At 41.6% G+C, this 16,272-nt stretch overlaps 1 protein-coding gene across 5 annotated transcripts in view; it reads left to right on the plus strand.

The window, feature by feature from the left end:
• Positions 1-11,379, plus strand: part of ets1 (v-ets avian erythroblastosis virus E26 oncogene homolog 1) — a 104,299-nt gene extending 92,920 nt beyond the window's left edge. For all 5 annotated transcript variants that reach the window (XM_043676925.1, XM_043676927.1, XM_043676930.1 and 2 more), the window contains 2 exons: positions 4,031-4,149; positions 7,678-11,379. In XM_043676925.1, the coding sequence (XP_043532860.1) occupies positions 4,031-4,149; positions 7,678-7,893 (335 nt within the window). In that variant the 3' untranslated portion in view covers positions 7,894-11,379. The remainder of the gene's footprint in view (positions 1-4,030; positions 4,150-7,677) is intronic.
• Positions 11,380-16,272: the final 4,893 nt, after the last annotated feature.

Here is a 16,272-nt window from a genome sequence, read left to right on the forward strand (position 1 = left end):
CTAGCTTATCTCTCCACGCTTCAGGCTCTCTGCCTTTATTCCTGTTGAAGGGCTTTTGCCCGAAACGTCGATTTTGCTGCTCCTTGGATGCTGCCTGAACTGCTGTGCTCTTCCAGCACCACTAATCCAGATTCAAGTTCCACTTGTCTTTTCTAAGGTAGAAAGTCTTATGACACTATTTTGATGAGGGGCAGGGGAATTGCTGTCTTGGCTAATATTTATCCTTCCTTATCTCATTGCCATCTAGGGAAACTTTCATTGTGTTACTGGTTGCCTGCTCATACATTATAACACTGACTACACTTCCAAAGGCATTTTTCACCACAAAACACTTTGGCAAGTTTACAGTGTCCTGAGATCATAAAGAGGAGCTGTATAAATGGAAACCTTATTTATTGTGCCATGCCAGATGCACAGTTATAGTTTATTAGATCTGACCCGTGATTGGGCTGTCTATTTGTCAGTTAGTGAGCACTGCTGGAGAAATGTGACATAGGTGGGGTGGTGAGACCAATGCCGTTAAGTCACAGATCATGACTTTGGTTTCGACAGGACTACAAAGTAACTGTTTTCTAATTATTTCAAACTGCACCCAACTCCTGAACAAAAAGCACCCTTTATAAAGTGGCAGCACAGTGGCTCAGTGGTTAGCACTGCTGCTTCACAGCACCAGGGACCTGGGTTCAATTCCCGCCTCGGGTAACTGTCTGTGCAGAGTTTGCACATTCTTCCTGTGTCTGTGTGGGTGTGCTCCAGTTTCCTCCCATAATCCAAAGATGCGCAGGTTAGGGTGGATTAGTCATGCTAAATTGCCAGCAGTGTTAGGTGCATTAGTCAGGGGGAATGGGTCTGGGTGGGTTGCTGTTCGGAGGGTCGGTGTGGACTTGTTGGGCCGAAGGGCCTGTTTCCACACTGTTGGGAATCTAATCCGATCAAGCTGCCTCATAATTACTAAAAGGAACTAGGTTGTATTTTGAAAGTTCAGATTTTGTAAACTTCCCCCTTTTCTCAAGGGTAGTATAATTTGATACAAAAACTGAAATTGCTGGAGAAATTAGTATCAGTGGAGAGAAAGCAGAGTTAATGTTTTGAGTCCGATGAACTTCATCAGAACTACTGCTGAGTTTCTCCAGCAATTTCAGTTTTGTTTAAGAAGTGCAGCATCTGCAGTTTTTTTTGTTTTATTTTAATATGGGTTGATGCTGGAAATGTTTGTGAGGTGTCAATGAGCAATTGCAGGTTCCAGATTGTTGGTGGTGCCCTAAAGTTGCTTAACCGAATGGGAAGTCCCCCTCTGGGGTCATTGTTCCTCTTGAACTGATCAGACTGCCTGGTGCCTTGGATTTAAAGTTTGCTTGCTAAGGGATGTGTGATTATAATCGTCACCTATTGTGCTGCCGTCACAGCTGCTTTCAGCTCAGATAATTTTGCTGATCTCTACATGGTATCAACCTCACCAGGCGAACGCCAGTGTTCTCAGAATCATCACAAATGTGCAAAGATTTAGTCATGATGTGGACGGGCTGTTGTTGGACTGGGGGTGGACAAAGTTAAAAATCACACAACACGGTGGCACAGTGGTTAGCACTGCTGCCTCACAGCGCCTGAGACCCGGGTTCAATTCCCGCCTCAGGCGACTGACTGTGTGGAGTTTGCACGTTCTCCCCGTGTCTGTGTGGGTTTCCTCCGGGTGCTCCGGTTTCCTCCCATAGTCCAAAGATGTGCAGGTCAGGTGAATTGGCCATGCTAAATTGCCCGTAGTGTTAGGTAAGGGGTAAAGGTAGGGGTATGGGTGGGTTGCGCTTCGGCTGGGCGGTGTGGACATGTAGGGCCGAAGGGCCTGTTTCCACACTGTAAGTAATCTAATCTAATCTAAAAAAAAACAGGTTATAGTCCAACAGGTTAATTTGGAAGCACTAGCTTGCGGAGCGCTGCTCCTTCACCAGGTAGCTGTAGAGCAGGATCATAAACCACAGAATTTATAGCAAAAGATTACAGTGTCATGCAACTGAAATTAAATATTAAACAAACCTAGATTGCTGTTAAGTCTCTCATCTTTTAGAACAGGTTTCAGGTTTTGGTTCATTAATTTGTAAATCCCAGAACTTCTTTTAAGTCACATTCTCGAGATAACTTAAGGTTTTATAATAAAGTTTTATAAAAAAATTATAAAAATTTTATAGAACGATTTAGTCAAACTATCTAAAGTCCCTAATTTACCAAGCTGACCAAGTCAGGTTAAAAGAAAACATTCACCACATTCCTGTAAGGTGAATGCCAAGGGTCTTTTCCCTGGGTAGGGGAATTCAAACCAGGGGGCATATATTTAAGGTGAGAGCAGAAAGATTTGAAAAGAACATGAGGAGCAATGTTTTTAAACCAAGAATGATTTTTGTATGGAATGAACTGCCAGGGAAAGTGGTGGCTGCAGGTACAGTTACAATATTTAAAAAGACATTTTGATATGTTCATGAATAGGAAAAGTTTGAAGGGATATGGGCCAGGAGCAGGCAGCTGGGGCTAGTTTGGGAACATGGTCGGTATGAACTGTTTGGACTGAAGGGTCTGTTTCCATGCTGTGTGAGTCTGTATCTCTATTACTGTATAAGAAAATAACTGTTTATTCTGCATAAATGTTCTTTTAAAGCCAATGTCAATTTGAAAGTTTGAATTGCTGACTTATAACTCTACAACTTACACTCAATTTCTTCTTAAAATCCCCCCACTCCTCAAACCCCTCCCACACAACTCAGCCACCACTCTGACTCTCAAGCCCAAAAAAATATGGAATTCCTGAAGCTCTAAATAGGTTTCTCTAGATCTATTGCAAGAATTCATACTTTTTAAACATGTTTTTATGTGATGTTGATAGATCTTTAATCCTTTGAATGTGCATTAGTTGGAGCATGTACTGTCTGTCAATCTCATCTTCCAGTGAGATTGCCCAGGATCCCTCAAACCCTTCCCCCTTTTGTCTGCTCTATGCCCTCCTCCCTAATGTTTTCTTGTATTCACTGCTCACAATAGGGTCTAATCTACCATTGTGAGACCAAATGTAACCACTTTATGATGTGACTGCAAAAACAGCGCAAACCTTCCAGCTGCTTGCCACTTCAATAAACTACCCTGCTGTCATGCCAACATTTCTGGCCTAAACTTATCCAGTGTTCCAATGAAAGTCACAGAAGCTGGCACAACTGCATCTCATTTTCCACTTAGTCACTTCATAGTCTTCAGGACTCAACAATGTGTTAATAACTTCAAATTGTGAATTCTGTTCTTAATTTTGTTTCATCCCCTTTTCCCAACTTCTCAGTATCTTGCTTGCATGGCTTTGCTGTCAGCAAGGCTGATCCATTATCTGTTGGTTACACCTACCATGAATACCTACTCTTGCTTTATATTTCTTCTCTTCCTCCATATTTCTTCTCTAATATCATTGACACATACTCAGCCTTTACCTCTGGGCAGCCTTACTATCTGTTCTGGTTGTCCATTTCATCCCCTATAGCATAAACCCCCCCTATTTTTCTAACTCCCTCTGAAAAGGAGTCATATCAGATTCAGAAAGTCATCTCTGTTTGTCTCTGCACAGATGCTGCCAGTTTCACTAGCACTTTCTGTTTTCATCATTCTCATTTGTCCCATTTCACATGCCCCCTTTTACCTCTCTTTCCCCTCCTACATTTCTTGCGCCTCCTAACCAGCTTTTCCCTCTCATCATTTTGCCCTGTACACTTCTGTTGTAACATTCCTCCTTTTGCTCATCACCCAGCTCTTGCCAGACAGTGGTGATGTTTAAATATCCTCCTTTATGCAGGAATGCGGCAAGTGAATAGTATCTAAGCAATTTAATTTTACTAACAACACAGTAGTGGGATTATTGAAATGCTGATGTTTTACATCCAGTTCGTTTGTAAGGATTTGTGTGCAGATATATTCCTGTCAGCAGCACAGGATTTGAGCTTAAAGTTTGTGATCATTTTGGGATCTATATATTAACATTCTACTCACTCTCTCTCCATGACAGGGAGTGGGCCCATTCAGTTGTGGCAGTTTCTGCTGGAGCTCCTGACTGACAAATCTTGTCAGTCATTTATAAGTTGGACAGGTGATGGCTGGGAGTTCAAATTGGCGGATCCTGATGAGGTAAGGGCATACTGGCATTGTCATGAAACTTGGCCAATTGCTATCATTTTATAGTTTCATGGGTTTCACAGCATGTTCAAATTCCTACACAGAGTGCAGGTTCATATCATTGAACTCAAAAGGACAGAGGCCAGTCATTTTGAACTCTTTAAGAATCAATCTTTCTCTCTATTCTCTGCATTCACCTTCTCCGGCTCTTGAGCAGTTTTGTATGTAATTTTTGAAATAAAATAATATTTCAGCCCAAGACTTTAATGATTTACTTTTTGTCAGTTCTGGTTAGAATTAAATTTAAATTTAAAATTGGCTTGGCATGTTTCATTGGTATAAAACCATGGTTGAATCAGTTAATCTTTGTTCTGTTTTGCAGCCATTATGCTTGTAGTACTGGTGTTGCTGTCACTAAATGTCCCCAGCTTATGGATCTGTAATGGTTGCAAATTGAGATGTGAGCACTTGAAGTTATTGATTAGAGTTGTTTCGACACCTTATATTTGGAACTTTACATCCACAGGAGACCTCTGTTGTCCTTGAACTGTAAGGATCTCTCAGACTTGAAAATTGTATAAATATGATTTGGCAGTTAAAAATCTGAGTTTTACTGGATAAAAGAGATAAGAACATAACAACATGAGAACCAGGAGCAGGAGTAGGCCATCTGGCCCCTTAAGCCTGCGCCGCCATTCAATATGATCTTTTTGTAAACTCAGCTCCACTTATCCGCTGGCTCACCATAATCCTTAATTCCTTTATTCTTCAAAAACCTATCTATCTTTGCCTGAAAAGCATTCACCAAGGTAGCCTCAACAGCTTCATGGAGTTCATGGACCTAATTATTCATTTGTGTATTAGACAAGAAGACCCTATTTGACTTGATGGCAGTATCCTGTTTGTAGAAAGAATCAGATTCGAAGAGTGTGGTGCTGGAAAAGCACAGCCGGTCAGGCAGCATCCGAGGAGCAGGAGAGGCGATGTTTCAAGCATAAGCTCTTCATCAGGAATCTTCCTGAGCTTATGATCAAAATGTCGGCTCTCCTGCTCCTCAGATGCTGCCTGACTGGCTGTGCTTTTCACACCACACTCTTCGATTCTCATCTCCAGCATCTGCAGTCTTCTTTTTCTCCGAGTAGAAAGAATCACTTGTGTTGCTACTATACATAGTAGCATGTAATGGCTACTTCAGCTGTTACTCATTTGGTTGTGGTATTTTACCCTTCAAGAGAACTTTTCTGTGCACTCTCCAAGCCTGTAAGCAATGGGCTTAGTCCCATTTGTGAATTTGCATGGCACACAGCAAGCACTTAGAGCTGTAGAGCTCTACAGCACGGAAACAGACTCTTTGGAGCAACTCATCCATGTACACCAGATATCCTAAATTAATCAAGTCGCATATGCCAGCATTGAGACTAGATCCCTCATATCCTTTCCAATTCATAAACCCATCCAGATTCTTTTTAAATGTTTAACTGTACCAGTCTCCATCACTTCCTTCATTCCATACACACACCACCATTTGCCCTTTATGTTCCTTTTAAAAGTTTCCCCTCTCACTTTAAACCATTGCCCTTCAGGTTTGGATTTCTCAACTCTATTCACTCTATCCATGCTCTGAATGAATTTATAAAACTCTATAAGGTTTAGTGTCTGATACTCCAGTGAAAATACCCCTAGCCTATTCAGCCTCTCACTTTAGCTCAAACCCTGCAAGCCTGGGAACATCCTTACAAATCCTTTTTGAACCCTTTCAAGTTTCACAACACCTTTCCTGTAGCAGGGAGACCAGAATTGCATCAAACGTGGCCTCACAACTGCAACATGACCTCCCAACTCCTGTACTCAATGCACTGACCATTAAAGACAAGCCTACCAAAAATCTTCTTCACTATTCTGTCTACCCAGGGCTCCACTTTCAAGGAGCTATAAACCTGAACCCAAGGTCTCTTTGTTCAGCAACATTCCCCAGGATCTTACCATCAAATATTTACATCTTGCCCTGATTTGCCTTGTAAAAAGGCAAACCTATCATTTATCGAAACTAAACTCCATCTGCCACTCTTCAGCCCATTGACCCATCTGATCAAGATCCCATTGTACTCTGAGGTAACATTCCTAACTGTCCACTGCACCACCACTTGTCTGATTGGGACAGCCGTGAATCAGCAGGAGAGCTTTGATGTGAAGTATTTTGGTTTGAAGTTTATACAGTGAACAACAGGCTCAGACCCTGTTGACAACATCATGCTATGAAGTGCTTTGACAACCAATTTAAAATTGGCCCAGTGTATGACATATACCTTCACTCAGGGACCTTTCCTCTGCGGAAAAAGGGACATGTCCAGGACTGTCATGAGTAAAGCAAAAGTGTGAGACAAAGTAGTTCACTGGCACATTCCTTATCACACCATCTCCACCAGTGATAGAATCATAGAGATGTACAGCATGGAAACACGCCCTTCGACCCAACCCATCCACACAACCAAGTTTCCTAAACTGAATTAGTCCCATTTGCCTGCATTTAGCCCATATCCCTCTTAACCTTTCCTATCCATATACCCATCAAAATGTTTGTTACATGTTGTAATTGTATCTACCTGTACTATTTCCTCTGACAGCTTGTTCCATACATGCACCACCCTCTGTGTGAAAAGGTTGCCCCTCAGGTCCCTTTTAAATCTTTTGCCTCTTAAACCTATACAGTCCAGTTTTGGACTCCCCTACCCTAGGGAAAAGACCTTTGCCATTCACCTTACCTATTGCCCCTTACGATTTTGTAAACATCTATTAAGTCACCCCTCAATGTCGTACACTTGAGTGAACGAAATCCCTTTATTCCTGATGAAGCTTTATTCCTGATGAAGGGCTTTTGCCCGAAATGTCGATTTTACTGAAGCTCCTCGGATGCTGCCTGAACTGCTGTGCTCTTCCAGCACCATTGATCCAGAATCTGGTTTCCAGCATCTGCAGAGATTGTTTTTACCTTGAACGAAATCCCAGCCTACCTAGCTTCTGTTTCACTCAAATCTTTCATTATATTGGGATGCAGGAAAAGATGCAACAAACACAATATTATAATTCTGCCACTGGAACTGAGAAGTTTTAACCTGCAGAAGATGCCTGAATAGATTGAGGCCTGCTCAAATAGTGACCCAATAGAAGTGTTTAACATCAACTTTAAGATGACTTTAATATTATAAAAAGGTAATATGTTTCCACTTGCAGAAAAATGAAAACTATAGGACATAAATAGAAGATAAAGCACTAATAAGTACACAAATGAAATCAGGAAGCTTTCTTTTACCTAGAGAGCTGTTAGAATGTTTAATTCATTACTTACTGAAACATTTTGACAGTTATATCAATGCATTTACGGTGAAGGAAGCTAAATACATAAGAGGCGCAAGAACAGAAGTGTTGTATTGATTGGTAATGGAGTGGGAGGAGCCCACCTGGAGTATAAACACCACTGGAGACCAGTTGGACTGAATGGCCTCTTTCTGTGCAATCCTCAAACACTGCATTCTTTTTCAGGTGGCCAGACGATGGGGAAAGCGGAAAAATAAACCAAAGATGAACTACGAGAAGCTGAGCCGAGGTCTGCGTTATTATTATGACAAGAACATCATTCACAAAACAGCAGGCAAGCGTTATGTGTACCGGTTTGTTTGTGACCTTCAGAGCCTGCTGGGCTACACACCAGAAGAACTACATGCCATGCTTGACGTTAAACCTGATGCTGACGAATAAGGAGTATCTGCTTGTGGGACTGGATTCCAAGCTGTGCTCACTTGTGGGACTTGTGTATGGTTTGTTTGCTTAAGCTTCATAGAGAAAGCCAAAAAAAATCATTGCATTGTAGATGGACATTTCAAAACAATGCACAGTTCTACAGGGCAAACCAAACCAGTTTCTTGTTAAAAAAAAACATTTTTATTTGTGTCTTTTGGTTTTGTAACCTCTCATTTTTCCTGCCTTACTAGTACAACAGACAGACTGTGTAAGGATTGTGATGACATTATGCATTGTAGGATATGGGAACTCTGCCCGAAAGGAAAACCATTACCATCAATGGGCAGCTGCATGACTGTCTCAGGCATCTTGTCTATTGACAGCTTTGGCCACATTGGTGAGTTAATAGAAGTTAATAGAACGAAGAACATTACCGCACAGTACAGGCCCTTTGGCCCTCGATGTTGCGCCAACCTGTGAAAATAATCTTAATGTATTAGATAGTCAGCATGTTACTTATTTGCCAGTATTTTTTTTGTTTTAAGCTCATATCTAATATGGTCTCAGTATTTGCAGTCTTGTGTAGAAACCGTACCAGCTCTGATTTGGTGAAGTGTTGAAGGTAGGTAGACCACATCAAAGATGACACATGAAGAACCTGAAAGGGGGCTTTGATAGGTTGAAAAATAGACCAAAAATATTAACATTACACCAAGCCTGTTGGAACTTATACATTGTTCTTTGTCCAGTCTGACAATCAGTGTGGTTCATTGTATTATTTGTTTTAAATATAGAACAGTGAACTTCAAAGTGACAGAAGATGAGATGCTTTGAAGCACTATGGTAGTTACCCATACTGTCTAACACAACTATACAAATATATCAATAGAGAGAGAGAGAGAATGTGTATTGCAATGTGTTGTGTACAACAAGACCACTTCTGGGAATGTGTTTTAGAAAGCTAAATGAATATGTAGATTGAACACTGACCCTAGTGGTATTCCAAAGAGGTCCAATGGGATGGATATGTTTCTTGATTAGATCTCCAGTTTGATCAAACACCCATAAGATGAAGGGTAGAGGTATACATAGGTCTAATCTGAGGCCTCACAACTCTGTAACCTCACAGGTGAATTGAGTTGAGACAGTTTTTGCCTAATCTGCAGGTAAGAAGAGTTCAAAGGAAATGTGTATCCTTGAATTAATGGCCATTTCAAATTTTAAACGATCCTGTGATGAGTGATTGGAAGGTTGCTTGAAGTTAAGGAGCAATTCCATTATTAAAGCTAAGCAAGGGAAGGCTAGGCTTACTGGTGCCTTTGTGTGACTACTGAATTAGAAAGGCTTTAAGTATGTCACTGGATATAAATTGAAGATTATTATTCTTTCCTATCTTCAATGAGCCAAAGACTATAGTATAATTTTATTCTAAAAATTTTGACCAGGGTGCATGTATATTGTCTGGACTGCACTGTGTAACTTCACTTTGTGTTTCTGCTCTCTTTTCCTGGCTGCATTACTAGAGGGATATTTCTGCCAACTATCATAGTCAGCCATCCATGAAATATTACAGGGACACTGTCTCAGATGCATGTAGCTCAGTCTGGCTGTGCTGAGCATGTGTCTGTGTAGAACTGAGCTGTACTGGGAGATATCAGCTAGTTGATTCATGGTTGAATATCCAGCAAGAGTATTATCTTTTCAATGAACACATGTGTCTCTATCAAAAATGATGAAACTGGAGTAATTGAGCAAAGGAATTTTGGCAGAATGGCAAGACCATGTGGGAATTTCAAATTCAAATGCTGAAGAGTTATATATAGCTGCGGTTTGTTACCAAATGTTTCTCAAAAGCACCATTCCAGAACAATTTATTAAGTAAAAGTCACTGTCAGAAATGTTGGGAAATGTAGTATTAGTATCTAAATAAAAGTAAGACTTGCATTTATATAGCCCCTTTCATGACCTCAACGTATCCAAAAACAATTTAGTGTCAGTGGAGTACTATGAAGGGTAGCCATTGCTTTAATGTAGAAAGCACTGGTAGCCAATTTGCACAGAGCAAAAGTCACACAAATAGCAATGTGACAAGGATTTGATAATCTGCTTTATCAGCATTGGCTGAATGCTGAATATCGACTAGGACATTGATCTGCATCTATGATTTCTCTCACACAGAGAACCCTAACTTTCGATGTTTCCATGAAAGACAATTACTAAATGAAAGGCCAGTTAATTTTCAGGAGGAGAGGAAAGCTGCAGGGCCAGTCATTCCATTTAGGAATGCTGCTTTTACTTGCTGTTTGGAAGCTGAAATGGACAGGCTTCCTAATGACTGCTTACTTTTGTTTTCCTTGAGATCAAGAATAGGAATGGCAACAGTACTGACTCCCAGCTTAGTCAGCACTACATAGATCGATTATGAATAATGCCCAGAGGCACATGGTATAGTCAATCTCCTGAGGATGAAAGGTGAAAGAGGGCAAGCTACAATTGGCCTCACAGATGTATAATGAGTGTGACTGCACTAGGGCAAAACAGATCGCAACTTGTCGACTTTCCATCGCCATTTCAAAGATGATGTCTGAATTACTGATTGAAACCCCTTGGGAATTCAGTAACAGTGAATATGAGCTGAAACCAAAAGTGTTGGCCTAGATTGACAAGTTACTTCATGTGCAGTTCATCATTCAGTTGATTAAGGAACAATCTGCTTCTAAACATATCTGTCTCTCACTGGTGATGTGAGCAAAGAAGTGACATGTGGTTATATGTTGCAAGTATGTGGAGAATGAATTACAGGAAATCTTGAAATGTCTACATGTATTTTATATTGTATATGTGAATCCAGAAGCACAGATCATTGCTTCAGGGTTGCCGAGACCATTTATTGACCCATCATATGTTCCGTTGCCTCTGTGATCTTTAGATTTAATCCAAAATAATTGCCTGAACAGGATAGTTTCTTACTGTAGGTTTAAAGTCTAAAATAGTGGATATAAAAAAAGATATTTTATGTATTTGTTCAAGACTTATTTTTTAGCTTTTTTAAGAATAATTTATATTTTTTAAAAGGACAAAAAAGCAAAAAGAAAGCTGGTGCTTTGTAAACTGAGGTAGCTTAGAGATGTAGCGATCTCATTGGAGCAGAGTGAAGATTCCTGTAAGTTTAGTTGCTGATGCTGGCACATCATGTTGCTGGATATATTTTATATAACTTTCTGTGCTGTTACACATTGTAGAAATGCTTCATAAAAAGAAATGAGCTGTGAAATTTGGATTATTTTGACTCCAGTGTAATACCCCATGCCAATGTTGTTCAACGATTTTGACATCAAAGTTGTTAGAATCTACCTCCTGTAGCTCCAATTCAAGCTCTGTCCTCTGTGGACTGAATGTGAGACTCTTATTGCCTCCATATCCATTTGAGATGGAACTAAAGACTCTGTTTTTATGAAGATTATCAAGAATTATTTCAATAAAAGAAATTCTTATTCTTTTGAATTTGGTATGGTCTATTTGCTTTTTTTATTGTGTACAAAGCATAGAGCTGGCCAGGGTCTCGTCCTCTGCTCATTTCTCCATGCCTCATGGCTCATATTCAACTGCAGTGAACAAGTGTTTTATGGTTCAGAATAAGAATGCATGAGGTGGTTTCCGATGGCTTTCCTCACAACTTTTCTATAACCTTGCAGATGAACTGAGTTGAGACAGTTTTTGCATAACCTACACACAAGAGTTCAAAGAGTTCTTAATAAAATTAGAAATCCTTTTCCCAAAGAATTACCTACCTGTAAGCAAGTGTTGTCCCTTGAGGTTGTCCCTTAGGAGCTGAATACTCAAGGATATACATCCCGTTGAAAAGATAGGCAGGTGGGTAGAGCGGGTGGGGTTGCCTCATTAGTGAGAAGTGAAGTTAAATCAATAGTAAGAAATGAAGTAGGGCAAGATGGTGTAGTATTTGTGTGGGTTGAACCACAAAGGTAAATAGAACTTATTTGGGGACATATATTAGCCTCTAAACAGTAGTCAGGAGCTGGGGCATAAGATACACCAGGAGATAGAAACAGTGTGTAGGAAAGGCAAACCTACAGTGATCACGGAGAATTTCAATATGCAGGTGGATTGGGAAAATCAGGTTGGTAATGGTTTGCGAGAAAAGGAATTTGTGGAATATCTGAGATGGCTTTTTGGTGCAGCTTATGGTGGAGCCCACCAGGGAATAGGCAATACTGGATTTTATGTTGTACAATGAGGCAGGCTAGATAAGGGAGCTTAAGTGAAAGGACCCTGAGGAAGCAGTGATCATAATATGATCAAATTTACTCTGCAATTAGAGAGAATCAGAGGTAAAGTATTTCAACTGAATAAAAGGCAACTACAGAAGCATGAGGGAAAAGCTGGGTAAAATTGACTGGAAGAGGAGCCTATAGGAAAGACAGTGGAACAGCAATGACAGGAGTTTCTGGGAGTAACTCAGGAGACACAGCAGAGATTCATTCTGAGGAAAAAGAGCACGGTACAGGGAGGATGAGGCAACCATGGCTGACTTGGGAACTCAGGGAAAGCATAAAAGCAAAAGAGAAAGCATATAAACTAGTGAAGAAAAGTGGGAAACCATAGGATTGGGAAATTTGCAAAGACTAACAGAGGGCAAAAAAGAGGGAGAAGATTAAATGTGAGGGTAAGCTAAGAAAGACTGTAAGAGTTTCTTTACATATATAAAGGGCAAAAGAGAGGCAAAAGTAGACATTGGGGTGCTATAAAATGACACTGGAGAGATACTAGTGGGGAACAAGTCAATGGTTAAGGAAGTGAATAACTGCTTTGCATCAGTCTTCACAGTGGAAGACATGAATAAGTTCCCAAAAATTCAAGAGAGTGAGAGGGCAGAGCTCAGTATGGTGGCCATTACCAAGGAGAAGGTGCGAGAAAAACTGAATGGCCGAAGGTAGATAACCCAGCTGGACCAGGTGGACTATGCCCCAGAGTTCTAAGGGAGATAGCTGAAGAAATAGTGGAGGCGTTAGTGGTAATCTTTCAGGAATCATGAGAATCAGGGAGGGTTCCACAGGACTAGAAAATCACTAACGTAATGCATCTGTTTAAAAAGGGAATAAAGCAGAAGACTGAAAATTACAGACCAATTAGCTGAACCTCAGTCATGGGTAGGATCCTGGAATCCAATGTGAAGGATGAGATTTTTGAATACTTGGAAGTATATGATAAAATAGGGCAGAATCAACATGGTTTCATCAAGGGGAGGTCATGCCTGACAACTCTGCTAGAATTCTTTGAGGAAGTAACGAGCAGGTTAGACGAAGGAAAACCAATGGATTTTATCTACCTGGACTTCAAGAAAGCCTTTGACAAGGTACCATACTTGAGGCTACTGAGTAAAATAAGGGCCCATGGTGTTAGAGGTAAGGTGCTAGCATAGATAGAAACTTGGCTCTCTGGCAGAAGGCAGTGAGTAGGAATAAAAGGGACCTTCTCAGAGTGGCAGCCAGTGACATGTGGTGTTCTGCAAGACTCAGTGTTGGAACCACAACTTTTGACTTTATACATTAATGATCTAAAAGAAGGAACTGAAGGGATTCTCGCTAAGTTTGCAGATGACCTTTAGCCCTCGATGTTGTGCCGACCTTTCATCCTACTCTAAGATCAGAGTAACTGACATACCCTACTTTTTGCTCTCATCCATGTGCCTATCCAAGAATCCCTTCAATGTCACTAATGTATCTAACTCTACTACCACTGCTGGCAGTACATTCACACATCCACCACTCTCTGTGTAAAGAATCTATCTCTGATATCTCCCCAAAGTCTTTCTCCAGTCACTTTAAAATTATGTCCCATTGTGATAGCCATTTGCAACCTGGGGAAAAGTCTCTGGCTATCCACTCTGTCTATACCGCTCAATATCTTGTACACCTCTATCATGTCACCTCTCATCCTTCTTCGCTGTAATGAGAAAAGCCTAGCTCCCTCAACCTTTCTTCATTAGACATCCAGTCCAGGCAGCATCCTGGTTAATCTCCTCTGCACCTTCTCTAAAGCTTCCATTTCTTTCCTATAATGAGGTGACCAGAACTGAGCACAATACTGCCAGTGTGGTCTAATCAGGCTCTATAGAACTAGAACATAGAACATAGAACATAGAAGAATACAGCGCAGTACAGGCCCTTGGGCCCTCGATGTTGCGCCGATCCCACCACTAATAAAAGCCAACACACCATATGCTTTCATAACAACCTTATCAATTTGGGTGAAAACTGTAAGAGAACGGTGGATGTAGACCCCTCTACACTGGCAAGAATCCTGCCTTTAACCCTGTAATCTGCATTGAAATTCAACCTTTCAAAGTGAATCACTTCACGCTTTTCCAGGTTGATCTCCACGGGTAGAAGGACAGGTAGCATTGAGGAGGCGGGGAGATAACAGAAGAATTTGGAAAGGTTTAGAGAATGGACAAAGTAGCGGATGAAGTACAATGTGGGCAAGTGTGAGGTCATGCAGTTTGGTAGGAATGGATTATTTTCTAAATGGGGAGAAAATTCAGAAGTCTGAAATACAAACTAGTCCAGGATTTTGGCTGGAAATGTGTTGCTGGAAAAGCGCAGCAGGTCAGGCAGCATCCAGGGAACAGGAGAATCGATGTTTCAGGCATAAGCCCTTCTTCAGGAATAGTCCAGGATTTTCTCAACTTGCAGGTTGAGTCAATAGTTCAGAAGGCAAATGCAATGATGGCATTTATTTTGAGATGACTTGAATATAAAAGTCTAGATGTACTTCTGAAGCGCTATAAGGCTTTGGTCAGGCCACATTTGAAGTATTGTGTACAGTTTTGGGCCCCATATTTCAGGGAAGAATGTACTGTCCCTGGAGCATGTTCAGAGGAGATTTACGAGAATGGTCCCAGGAATGAACCACTTAACATATGAGGAATGTTTATGGATTCTGGGTCTATACTTGATGAAGTTTAGAAAGATGGCGGTATCTAATTGAAACGTACAGAATACTGAATGGCCTGCATAGAATGGATGTTGGTAGGAGAGACTAGGACCCGAGGGCACAGCCTTAGAGTAAAGAGAAGTTTTTAGAATGGAGAAAAGGAGAAACGTCTTCAGCCAGAGAGTGGGGAATCTATGGAATTTGCTGCCACAGAAAGCTGTGGAGGCCAGGTCACTGAGTATATTTAAGACTGAGATAGATCGGTTCTTGAGCATCAAGGGGATAAAGGGTTACGGGGAGAAAGTATGAGAACGGGGTTGAGAAACTTATCAGCCATGATTGAATGGCTGAGCAAACTCGATGTCTGAATAGCTTAATTTATGCTCCTATGTCTTATGGTGGTATGGTCTTAAGGTTTCAGCTTTTCTACTAAGAACACTGAGAGTTTCTTTGTTCAATTATCACCTCTGGCTTGTAACTCTGAGTATGGGACTTTCAGCTGGCACTGGGCTAATCTGCTAAGTAGCAGGCACAGTCACAGAGTGAGGGTTCAAATGATCCTGCTACTGTTGAATAAATAATTGCAATCTTCCCAACTGACAGGTCATGATGCCATGGATGAGGCAAAATCCTCATCGATCACGTCTGGAGGGAAATTGCGGTCTTTGAAGAAGGAGGCTATCTGGGTTGTACAGTATTGGAACTGGTCCTCCTGGGAGCAGATGCAGTGGAGATGAAGGAATTGGGAATATGGAATGGCGTTTTTACAGGGGGCAGGGAAAGAGGAGGTGTAGTCTAGGTAGCTGTGAGAGTCGGTCGGTTTATAGTAAATGTCCGTGTTGATTTGGTCGCCCGAGATAGAAATGGAAAGGTTTAGGAAGGGGAGGGAAGAGTCTGAGACGGGGTGCCAGTGTAGCTGCGGAAGATGGACTGTTCCACATATCCTACGAAGAAGCAGGCATAGCTGAGGCCCATGCGGGTGCCCATGGCTACTCCTTTGGTTTGGAGGAAGTGGGAGGATTGGAAAGAGAAGTTGTTCAGGATGATAACCAGTTCAGTCAGTCGAAAGAGGGTGTCAGTGGAAGGGTACTGGTTGGTACGGCGGGAAAGGAAGAAGCGGAGGGCTTTGAGTCTTTCGTGATGGGGGATGGAGGTATACAGGGACTGGATGTCCATGGTGAAGATAAGGCGATGGGGACCGGGGAAGCGAAAATCATGGAGCAGGTGGAGGGCATGGGTGGTGTCCCGAACTTAGGTGGGGAGTTCTTGGACTAAGGGGGACAGGACCATGTCGAGGTATGCAGAGATGAGTTTGGTGGGGCAGGAGCAGGCTGAGACAATGGGTCGGCCGGGGCAGTCAGGTTTGTGGATTTTGGGCAGGACCACCCCGACCTCCAAATTTACCTGGACCGTCTCAGACTCCTCCCTCCCCTTCCTAGACCT

The sequence above is a fragment of the Chiloscyllium plagiosum genome, chromosome 35 (assembly GCF_004010195.1).
Source record: "Chiloscyllium plagiosum isolate BGI_BamShark_2017 chromosome 35, ASM401019v2, whole genome shotgun sequence".
NCBI classification, from domain to species: Eukaryota; Metazoa; Chordata; class Chondrichthyes; order Orectolobiformes; family Hemiscylliidae; genus Chiloscyllium; species Chiloscyllium plagiosum.